The sequence below is a fragment of the Sarcophilus harrisii genome, chromosome 4 (genome assembly GCF_902635505.1).
Source record: "Sarcophilus harrisii chromosome 4, mSarHar1.11, whole genome shotgun sequence".
NCBI lineage: Eukaryota > Metazoa > Chordata > Mammalia > Dasyuromorphia > Dasyuridae > Sarcophilus > Sarcophilus harrisii.
Window position 1 is genome coordinate 334,877,025 of NC_045429.1, and position 12,679 is coordinate 334,889,703.

Sequence of the window (12,679 nt, forward strand, 5' to 3'; positions counted from 1 at the left end):
TCCTCATCTGTAAAGTGAGGTGGAGAAGGAAATGGCAAATTGATCGAGTATCTCTGCCAGGAAAACCCCAATGGCTTGGGGTTGGACATAGTGAAGAGTTGGACATAAGTGAAATGACAGAATAACCAAAAAACTATTGCTGTAAAAGTACTAAAAGATGACTCAACAGACTTAAGGTACCCCAAAATTAGTTAGTTGAAATAATTCCTCATATTAACTTTTGTACTAATCATTGTCTATTTGTGTGAAATGTTGAAGAATAATTCTGATCATTTGAGTTTCTAAATGTGTAGGCTATGACATTAATACTTCTGAATCTAAAATGAATTAATAACACATTTATAAAGAACTTTAAGACTTATAAAGTGTTTAAACTACTTGAAGCAATTTTAATTTTTATTGATATATTTTGTTTTCATAAAGTTTTTATTCACAGATATATTGCTCCCCTAACGCAATTCCCTTTAAACAAAGAAGAAAAATAATCAGTTCTGCATGACTAAGCACACGTCAACCCGATTGTGTTGCATATGCAAAGTTCCACATCCTTAATTCCCTACTTCTGCAAGGAATGGAAGAAGATATATTTTCACATCTTTTCTTTAGGGTGAAACTTGGTCATTATAATTACAGAGCTTTCAGCTTCAGGCTTTTTGTTTTTCAATTAAGATTGCTATAGTTATTGCTTATATAATCTACAGGTTCTACTTCACTTTGTATCAGTTCATGTGAGTCTTACCATTGCTTCTCTGTATTTTGCATATTCACTGTTTCTTCAGCACAACAAATTATATCACATTTATGAATTACAACTTTTGGTGCTATTAGAGATGTTTTAATGCAAATGGGACTTTTCTTTCTATCTTTAACCCCTGTGGGGTATATGACCAGTAGTAGAATCTCTGAGTCAAAGGTTTTGGATATTTCAAGTACTTTCTTAACGCAGAATTGTTGGACCAATTCACAGCTCTACCAACAGTCTATTAATGTGCCTGACCCCAACAAAATTAACTATGGACCTTTTTTGGGTCCTCTTTATCAAAACCTTGGAGTTATTTTGCTCTTCAATTTTCTTCTTATTCGTGAATTTGGAGCAATCATTCATATGATTGTGGTTAGCAATTATTTTTCTCCTGAAAATTTTGCAAAATATTATCATCTTTACAAACAATGGGAAATGGACACTAAGACATTAAGGGGTTTGCTTAGAATGGCAGAACAGATAGAGAACATAGAGTAAGAAAACTTAGATTCAAATCCGACTTCAGGCACTTACTAGCTGTGTGACAAGTAAGTCGCTTAACACCTCAGGACCTCAGGCTTTTCAGCTATAAAATAGGGTACCACTTCAAAAGGGCATTGTCCTGAAGCCAGGACCAGAGTTTAAATTCTGCCTGTGATACTTACTAATCATCTGTGTGTGGGCAAATGGTTTAACACCTCCAAGTTCCAATCTTCTCATCTGTATGACAAAGAAATTGTCCTCTGAGGTCCCTTCGCTAGAACTATGACCCAATGATAATCATGCTTATATGACTTATCTCATGGGACTGTGGTGAGGAAAATCCTTTTGTAAATCACCATGTAATTGTGAGGAACTATTAATATTGCTGTCAGGCTTTGAGACCAGATAATACACTCCCATATCCAGTCCTCAATTTCTACTATACCCCCCTCAAGGGAAAAGGAACTATCTGGCGCAACTATATTGTCCTCAACATAACTAATATGGAAACAGGTTTACAGAATTGTACATGCATAATCTATATCAGATTGCTTGTCACTTGGAGGGGAGGGAGAAAAAATTTAAAACTCAAAATCTTATTTAAAAAATGAATGTTGAAAACTATCTTCACATGTAATTGGAAAAATAAAATACTATCTACTAAAACTACAACTGTGCTTAAGGCCTTTGAATTTAGAGTTTTTTTTTAAAAAAAAACTAATTCAGAGCACCTGTTATAATTCTTATCACATTGTAGTAATTGCTCATTTGTTGAATGAAATAAAAGAACACTGTAATCATCGGTGACAATTTGTGTTCACATTTCAGTTGTTTTAGCTTTTTTAAGCTAGTTTTAGCTAGTATATATATACATATATATAAACTAGTTTAGCTAGTGTATATATATATATATATATATAATATATATATACACACACACACACAAAGAGACAGAGACACAGAGACACAGAGAAAAAGAGAGAGAGAGAACCCATTAAGGTCTGCAAAATGCTTGCTTAATCCTTATAGAGGTTATTGCTATCCCTATTTTCCAAATGAGGAAAATGAGACTGACAGAAATTAAGTACCCAATTCAGGGTCACATAGCTAGTAAGTACCTGACATGGAATTTGAACTAGGGTCTTTGGAATTCTGTTGTCTGCTAACCATGAATTGGGTGTATAAACATGAACTAGAATGACAAATAGCAATTCTTGCCCAAATGATGGCTTAAATACACTAAAAAAAAGTTAAGACTACGAAAACCAACAATCTCCTTTGGGTATTCTAATCAATAGCATGCTAATAGGAGAAAAATGGATGGAATTTGGAATTTGGTCTGTGGCTTTGAAACAGGATAGATTTTTGTTTGAAGCTATATTTGGTGTGAGAATCAACACTGAAATTTCAGTGCTATAACACGTATTATGACAGCATGAGAAGTTCCTTCAATTCAATCTCCATCTTTATTCGAAAGTGAAATTGTCTTGCAATATTATAATTCCAGCAGTTTGATGGTCTGAGTTCCACATAATTTGGAGGTTAATTTTTCTTTTATTCTACTAAGTGAGTCTATAAATCTATCTTCAAGGTAAGAGAGTTGTTTTCTGGAATGAGTCATGGAATATAAGATTTGTTTAACCAAAATACTATTTGAGAGCACCATGAGTCAAGTAATCTTAAGGGGTCTCACTGAATTCAATGACCTCTAAGATGACATACAAGGAAGAGCACTGAATTTAGAGTTAGAGAAGAAGTTGTCATCTGGTTATTGTTTTTCATTCATTTTCCCATTGTGTCCATTTTTTGTGACCCCACTTGGAATTTTTTTGACAAAGATACTGGACTGGCTTGCCATTTCCTTCTTCCCTCCATTTTACAGATGAGGAAACTGAGGTGAACAGCTTAAGTGGCTTGTTCATGGTCACACAACTAGGAAGTGTCTGATACCAGATCTGAACTCAGAAAGATGCATCTTCCTGACTCCAGGCCCAGCACTCTATCCACTGTACTACCTAAGTCTGCCCATGTCACTCTGGACAACTCCCTTAATCATGCTAGACTTCATTTCACCTAGATAATGTAAAAGGATCGTGAGATATTTAGGACTAGAAGGGATCTTAAAGGCTATGAAGTGCAAATCTCTAAGTTTTACAAAACAGGAAACTGAGGCAAAAGAGTTTGAATGATTTGCCTTGAGTCACACAGCTAGTAAATTTATGAGGCAGGATTCTAACCCAAGCTTTCCAAGTCAGTTCTCTTTATACACTATCCCTTGTTGCCTCTCACTAGCTACAGAATATAAAACAAATAAAATATATATGTTAGAGAATATTTATGTACATCTATATATAGATAGACAGATAAGAATGACTGCATATTTACTGTTCTCAACAAATGATCCATCCAACAGTAGCTCACATAATGACAGTTACAGGAAACTGTTCTGATAGGTCAAACATTCTGATAATAGTTAATAATCACTATTTGTTACAAAGAATCAGGTCAAATATATAGCAAGCAGGTAATGAACAGATTCTGAAATAAAGTGAAAAGCAATCCTTTTTATCAAATGTAAGAATGGAACATTGTTTTCATATGATTTTCTATGGAAGATGGCTAGGTTGTTCTGGGATAAGAGAGAATAGACTTCATTTTTTTAAAACCAAATAGTCAAATAATATATATTTTGGTAAAAAAAAGAACAGCCATTTTACGATGTAATAGAGGATTCCATGAATAAAGTAAATCTAGGCCATTCAAAATTCCTTTTTAGCTAACATTTTCTTCTCTTTCCTCACCAAAACTTTGACTAAAGTTTTTTTTTTAACAAATCAACAAAATTAACATGTCTTCTTGCTCAAATTTTTTTCAGTAGAGACCTTATAAAATGAGTTTACTTTTCCATTTACATAGATTGCCTGAAATATGATAAAGAAGTCTACTATAGCACTTTACAGAGCTGTTGTCAGTTTCAAATAAAATCATACATATAAAGTATTTAGTGGAATTTTAAATCCTACATAAAACACATGTTGTTGGTAATCCTAAAGAGTAACTATTATCAAATACTTATTTGGTTGTTTAATAACAATTCCCAATTGGTAACAAGTCAGAAGATGTGCTAATTGTCAATTTATTATAATAGATAAACCGAATTGCACCATAAAAGTTAACTAGTCACTTCTCACATCTTAAATAGCAGTGAGATTCATATATAATGAAATAATTCCTTACACAAAGTTAACTACTTTGGATTCTCTAATAATTAGAGAAATAAGACATCAATTTAAATTTTTTAATATAGTAAACTCTCTTGTCTAATATTATTAGGAAATAAGATGTATTGGCAAATCACATAGTAACAAAAACTTACCATTGCATGTCATATGTAAATTACCAATAATTAAAATACAATAAAAATTAAGATCACTTAAAAATAATTTGATCTTTCTTTGATTATTGAAAGGACACATGGATCTCTTTACAATATCCCCAAAACATAGAACCCTAAACTATGTACAAAATAGTTTGCTAACTCTTTAAACACTGGCAGCTAATGGATATTAATGGATAGAGCACTGGGCCTGGAGCTAGGTAGATGTGAGTTTAAATTAGCCTCCAACACCGCTGTGATACTGGGCAAGTCATTTAACCTTTCTCAACCTCTATGAAATGGGAATAATACCTTCTATCTCCCAAGTTTATTGTGAGGCTCAAATGAGATAAAATTTATAAAGTGCTTATCAGAGTATCTGTAATTGGCACTACTATATGCTAGTAAATATTATTAAACTGAGTAACAATTTAACAGATGAGATACCAAAAAGAATATGTCCTTAACTTAAGATCTGACGGTGACCTCTTGCTTCTAAATAAGTGATGATGTACACAATTGTATTTTCAATAGAAAGATTATAATGGAACAAACTTCATTCAAATATTAACAGAAAAAGCATATATGTAAGGAACCATCCAAACCAAATTTATGGGCAGGTCAACATCTGATCAATATTTGATCCATACTTTTTCAGGAGTAATGTATTCCTAAATCATTGTGATGTGAAGAAAATGGGTGCTTGTCATTGTATAATATTCTAGCCAAATAATGGAAAAAATGTTTACTGTTAATGGTGACACTTGTTTCATGCCGTTCAATGCTCCTAAATCATTTAAATATTCATTTGAATGATTATATCCTAAGAAACAATAGTTCTTATGTTTATCTTAATGAAAATCTCTATTTAAAAGCATTATCCTCTGAAATAAATTGAGGTCTCATTAGAACTCCCCTGGAATTATTCTGTAATTTGTTTTAAAGTTTTTTAAACCTACTTTATATCTTACTTCATTTTAGCCTCCATTCAATCTCTATGTGGTATGAGGGAAGAGAAAATCTCAATAAATCTCTCAAATTCTCCTTCCTTCTCTTTCTCTTCTTTCTCTCTCTCTCTTCCCTTCTTTTTCTCTCCTTGTTTTATATAAATGCACATACACATAATAAAATCCCAAATAATGTAAGTTATCTTCTATCAACTTTAAATTATTTATTATTTATAACAGAGGGGGAATCCAGATATTTAAAAGGTTTCTTAGTGTTTATGAAGATAGCAGTTATAGATTATGATGAAAGGACTTTATAATAACAATATTAATAGCTAGCATTTATATAGCATTTACTTTATGTCAGGCACTGTGCTAAGTACTTTATAATTATTATCTCCTTTGTATCCTCATAATAACCCCATTTAATAAATAAGGAAATTGAAGCAGAGTTTAATGACTTCCCAGAGTTACACAACCAGTAAATGCTTGGATTTGATTTGAAATCTTCCATACTCCAAGCCCATTTCTTGAGAGAGCCTATAGGTCCTCCCCCAGGCAAAAAGGGAGGGGGTGGGGAAGCAGTATATTAGAAGTCAGAGAGTACACCAACACCAACAAAGTGTGACAACTGATGTGAAAGCAGAGGGAGGAGAAAGACACAGAAATGAACTAATACTAATATAGCACAAATTGGGTCCATTTAGTGGAGTAAGCACTCTTTTATGACTTAACAAACCCCTAAGTGGATAAACACTCTTTACTATATTACCAAAATGCTAGCACAAGCTAACAGAACTGATATCCTTTATGATAATTCTTTGTCAATAAATGATTAAATTATGTTGAATGTACTCTAAAAGAGATAAGTCTCATGTTTTAGAGAGAGAAATCTAAGAAAGAGGTAAGCATTAAATGGGTGACTTTTAATTATACAGTAAAAGTATTTATATGGAATTTGTTTAGATTGAATTATCAGATATAATTGATTTTATAAAAATATCCAAAAATTGTGTAAAAAAATAATGCTAAAAAGCACTCCTAATTGAGTAAAATATAAAATGCCTTTAGTGGAAAGTTTTTAGGACCACAAATTTCCAGCAAGGATAAATAAAGGGTCCAGGTTTGATTTATAGTATGCATTAATATTCCCGCATTAGTGAATCAAGATTTCCACTTATCATAGGATCATAGATTTAAAATTGGAAGAGACTTTCAAAGCCATCAAGTCTAACACCTCTTTCCACCTCCACCCAGTCTGTAGAAGAAGAAAAGTGATTTCTCCAGGTTTTTCTGACTTTAAGTTCAGAGTACTATACAGAGTACCTCCTTAACTAGCTGCCTTCAAAAAATCCCTGTTCATCTGATTTCTCCAGTACAGAAGGAAAACAAATAACTAAACATTTTTCTACATTTCAAGCATCTTATGTGCACTCTTCAGCCACAAGATGTTAAATTTGCCATCACCCCAAAGTATGGACAAGAAAAACAAACTCAATGCATTCTTTTAATTGTCTCTTATCAGAAAGAAGTCAAATCCCAAAACATGAAAGTGGGATTAAAAATGTCAACATACATAAGGACATTATTTTACCTGTCAAAAAAACCCAGAAAAAGAGAGCCACATCAATCAGTGGTGAGTGCCCACAGTAAACCAGGTGGCGTTTACTCCACAGTGCCCTGCCCTCAACAAGCTTGCACTTGACCAAGTCAAATATACCCCATCATCTTTTCTTGTGGTGTTTTTGGTTTAAGTTTTTGGTATTCATTTGTTACAAAGGAGTTTCTGTACAATAAATATTGTACCCAACCTAACATCTCTAAATTCAGAACTGATAACAAGATCCTTTATTTTCTACTTACTACAATGGGTATAACATTAATCTTCATATAACTTCATACTTTGCTCCTTTATTTCTTCCTTACTTAGTCTTCTCTAAAAATCCTTTTTAGTATATGTGCATCCTAAATTCCTTTATTCAGACAAATCTGTTTCTTCTCTTAATATACAATAAAATCTACTGTTATCAAAATGTAGGGAACCAACCGCCTCAGTCCCATGGACCCTACAAGTTACCACAAGTGATGAATGAGAAGCAATGCTACGGGGAAAAATCCAGTTATAACTTTGACTGAAAATTTCATAGGAACAAATTCTTAAAGTGATAAAATCCTTCCATTTGAAAAGTATCTAACCCGATTTGAAATATTTTAGACTTTTTAGAAAATCTTTTTTCTGAAAATCTATATTTATTACTTTATTACTAACCACCGCGGTTTTCATATTTTAAAAAATACACGAAAATATCTTCAGATTTTCTTAGTTGTAGGATTAACTAAGTGTTAATTAGGATTAATCCTAAAGTGTAGGATTAACCTTGATCATTTTTATCTTGAATCCTGCAGAAGCAGGCTATTTCACATGAAAAGACATGTCAAGTGCTCTGATGATCAGACATTTTGAATCTTCCATTTAACAAACCAATATGTTGGCTCACCTTTCATCATTTGGTGTTAGTTGACCTGGGAAGTTATAGTTAATTGGACATAAATATTTTCATGGATAAGAACAGCCCCCAAAATTATTTTTTTAAAAACTTAGGAAAAGAAAACAATGCAAATAACCTAAGACTATGATAATTGATAGCGCACCAACTTTGCTGTGACAATCAATGCAAGTTACATTACAGTCATTTTTCATATGGCTGAACTTCCAATTGCTTCTAATATTATATGGATCTACATTTGATATTCTCATTTTTAACCACCAAAAAAACCCTTTTCATTAACATTAATAGAAATCTTTCAACTGAGAAAGGAAAATAAATTCTTAATATTCAAAACACTTAACAGCATTTCAACAACTTGAAGTTTCTACTTACCATCTTATAAATGGAAGATATTTTGTCTAAGAAAAAAATCTAGATTCTTTAAAAATGCATCCCCTTAAATGAATAGTTTCAATTGAGCTATTTAAACCATTTTCAAATTTTCTGAAACTTAGATTGCTCATCTTCTCAAAGCTGAAAAAGGCAATTTGAGTGGGATTTTATGATTATCAGAATTCAGATCTTCATAATTTCAAAGAAACACACATTGCAAAATTTTCACCAGAAAGATAATTTTCTAACATAGTATAAAATGAAAATTTCCCATAAGATGAGCTTAACTTATTGGCAGATGCTTTGGACAATTTTGCTGGGAAGATAAAGAAAAGTTGGATCTAAGTTACCTATACATGCCATCAAAAATGACGTGTATACTTTTTTTTTCTAAGCTAAATTGTTATTTAAACAAACCCCAAAAGAGTACATACTCTTTATCTATCGCCATAAGAGATCATACAACTAGTGCTTCAAAATTAGCCCAAATCCAATGGCCACTTGATGTTCAAAAAAGAGTCTGTTTTATTTCCTAGTTTTGTCGCAATTAGGGCAGCCCCCAATTTAGGAATTTTTTGACGTCTATTTAATTTCTGACAACCTCCATGTAAAATCAACTTAAAGAAGACAAAAGGTCTTTGTACCAGAGGGGTGGTAGCCTTCCACATTTTGCTCTCTGAGATAGATCATATTTACTTGCTGCAAAATAAATAGAAGTAAAACCGAGAGAAGGGACACCCTTAACTGAGGGAGTTTTTCAAAGACTCCTCAAAAGAATGAGGTTCGCCTCTCACCTTCCATCCTCCTGCTTCTGCTGCTGGCGCTGCTACCGCTGCTAGGGCTGCTGCTGCTGCTCCACGTGCTCCTCCAGAGTCGCTGGGATCCTGCACTGCAGCAGGCGGGAGATTCCCTGAGCAGGGACTTCCCCTCTGGATACATTCGAGTGGCGTCAGCGGAGCTTTAAAGTGACAGGAACTAGGTACAACTTCTGTGTATGAGGTTAGAGCGGCGCTGGCTGGTGGTGGCCTTTTAAAAGACTTATCACAAAGGGATGCCTGAGAATCCTTTTAGTTTTCCCTCTTTAAATGTCAAACCTGTGAACCAAAATGTGAGCCGCTTTTTGGAAAAAGAAGGGGTGGTAGAAAAGTGGATGGTTTGTTGTTACTTCGTAAAGGAAACTGTGCAATAGTGACTGAATTGAAATAGTTACTTTAAAAACTGTTAGGTTAGAATGGGTATGAAAGTATATTGTTTTAAGGAGTGTTTTTGGTTTGGTTTTCTTGTAATTCTCCATTCAAAGCATTTAGCTTTATGTGCTTAAATGTACTTAAATCTTCCACAAATTTCTAATACACAACTCATTCTGGACTCCTAAAATTTATATTCCAATGTATTTGTATTATAATTATTTGCATAATTATCTCCACCTACTCTCTCCCCATTCCCATCCAGATAAGTGTCTAGTTACCATCTTTATTCCTCAACACTTAACCCATAATATGCTAATGATTAATATTAAATTTGAATTGAGTACGTCTTGACTGGGAACCAATAGTTATTAGAACTCACTTGGTTCAAAGTACTAGTAATTAACCTTTTTCTTTCAGATATTTTATTCCTTTATCTTAAACACTACAGTCTTCACATGTTAAAAACTGCATTAAAAAAAAAGAAATTTTACCTGTATGTAAGCAAAGCAATGTTTTGGGGGAAAAAATTGAAGAAGGTTGGAAATCTCCTTTGCTCACCACTGTCTCAGGGCTTTGTTCAGGCAAGCTCTCAGGCACTACACTTGGATCTGCTGAATATTGTATAGTCAATACTACCAAAATGGCAAGCCTCCAATAACAAGATATTTTAGAAAAACAAATTATGTAAGAAATTCATAGTTTGGGGTACAATCTTTTCTTTACTCTGCATATGGAAAAACCCATTTTTATTAAGTTCCAAATAAAAATGATTTGTTTTCAAAAGATGTTTTTGAACAGGAGTTCTTAAACTTTTTGTATATATCACAGACACCTTTGACAATCTGGGAAAATCTCTTGAATCCTTTTCAAAATGATATTTTTAAATTTACAAGATAAAATGCACAAGATTACAAAGGAAACAAGTTGTATTAAAATAAAGATGTAATATTTCTAAATTTATGAACCTCTTGAAATATATCAATGGACCAAGATCCTGGTTAAGAACCTCTATTTTAATGTAGAAGAGCTTTCTCTTGTGAAATGGACTAAAACATTTGCACCTACTTAATCACTAATTTTGAGCTCTAGAAACAGTAAGCAGTAGACAGTGGATCCATTAATATGTGAAGGGGGAAAAACCTACCTAATAACAGGTAAATAATGCATTTATGCAGTATATTGGGGGCAACTCGGTGATGCCGTATATAGCGTTTCAAGCCTGACTTCTGAAAGACTCATTTTCATAAGTTCAAATCTGCCCTCAGACACTTCCTAGCTGTGTTATTCCTATTTTATAAATGAGGTGACTAAGGCCCAGAAAAGTGACGTCACTTGTCCATGGTCACACAGCAAATATTTGAGATGGAATTGAAAAGTAGATCTTCCCATTATATACTTCAACAACAATACTATATGATGATCAATTCTGATGGACTTGGCTCTCTTCAACAATGAGATGAACCAAAGTAGTTCCATTTGTTCAATAATGAATAGAAACAGTTACACCCAGTGAAAGAACTCTGGGACATGAGTATGAACCACTAACATTTTCAATCCTTCTGTTTTTGTCCACCTACATTTTTTATTTCCTTCACAGATTAATTGTACACTATTTCAAAGTCCAATTCTTCTTGTGCAGCTAAATAATTGTATGGACATGTATACATATATTGTATTTAACATATACTTTAACATATTTAACATATATTGGTTTACCTGCCATCTGGGGGAAAGTTGGGAGGAAGGAGGGGAAAAATTGGAACAAAAGGTTTTGCAACTGTCAATGCTGAAAAATTACCCATGCATATATCTTGTAAATAAAAAGCTATAATAAAAAAAAATTAGATCTTCCTAATTTCAAGCCCTATGCTTTAACCATATACTGCATCCATGTACTAAGTAAGCATTTTGTGTTTAGCATCACAAAATGTACAAAGAAAAATACATCTCTGGGAATAAGGAATAGGAAAGAACTTGTAGTCAGAGAAACTGATCTGAATTTTTAACAACTAGGACAAGTCACTTAAGTTTCCTGGCCCTCCTTTTTGTTTTGGAAAATTACATTGGTCTAGGTAATCTCTAAATTTCTTTCCAGGTCCAAATTCTATGTGCCCATCATTCTTATTAGAATTTTCTGAAAGGCTCAAAGTGGCTAACAAAGGCTCTGTCATGGTACCCTCTCCATTTATGGAGTTGAATAATTCATTGTACCCCTCTTTTGGGACCTCTTTATTGAACTATGTGCCAAAGACTGTGCTAAATACACAAAGACCAAAAAAAACAAAAAGCCCTGTTGTTAAGGAGCTTAATATTCTTTTGGGGGAAAACATTATGAATTCAGATAATTTAACACCAAATACACACAGAGTGAAAAGCAATTTAGTCTATCCTGTAGAAGTCATCAAAATATTACAAAAAAAATGATTCTAAAAGAATCATTGCAGTCTTTATTAGACATATGCTTTGCTTTTTTGCACATGTAAGGTGTCCTATATTTGAGGTTGAAAGCTAATATTAACGAGGTTACTACATTTGCAGAATGTCAGAACATATTCCCATTTGTACTAAAGAATGTGTTTTGGTTACTGTGTTTATTTTCCTTTGCCCCTAAATATGTCTTCTACCCAGTAGGTATTCAATAATGTTGACTGAATGGATAAATTAGCATTTTCTTTTAAGGTCATGACAAAATAATAGCATCTTGACGTCTTGTTTTGACTGGAGTTTCAAAGGATAATGCCAATTTCACAGAATTGCTGTAAAACACTCTAATTTTAGTACAGAAAGGGGAAATTTGTTATTTGTTAGTTTCTAAAGGCAAAAATAGCACATCAAAAGTAGCATAAGAGGAACTGTAAAACTTTGCAGGGATGTTGTGAGGATGAATGATTGTGTAAAAATACCTCTATATCTTTCCTGCAAATATATTTTATGCATATGTTTTAATCACACAATTCAAGACTATATCTTAAAGTCTGGATTAAATATCAGATACTTTAAACTCCTACTGTGTAATGTTAATTAAATTGGAAAATAGGTGGGACAAAAATATCCAGTTT

General features: G+C 33.0%; 1 protein-coding gene across 3 annotated transcripts in view; it reads right to left on the bottom strand.

Annotated features, from left to right (window-relative positions):
* IKZF3 (IKAROS family zinc finger 3) overlaps window positions 1–9,772 on the bottom strand; it is a 78,736-nt gene extending 68,964 nt beyond the window's left edge. The window contains exon 1 of one of the 3 annotated variants that reach the window (XM_023502350.2): window positions 9,225–9,772. In XM_023502350.2, the coding sequence (XP_023358118.1) occupies window positions 9,225–9,369 (145 nt within the window). In that variant the 5' untranslated portion in view covers window positions 9,370–9,772. The remainder of the gene's footprint in view (window positions 1–9,224) is intronic. The other 2 variants (XM_023502351.2, XM_023502353.2) reach the window with 2 other exon arrangements.
* Between the last annotated feature and the right edge of the window lie 2,907 nt (window positions 9,773–12,679).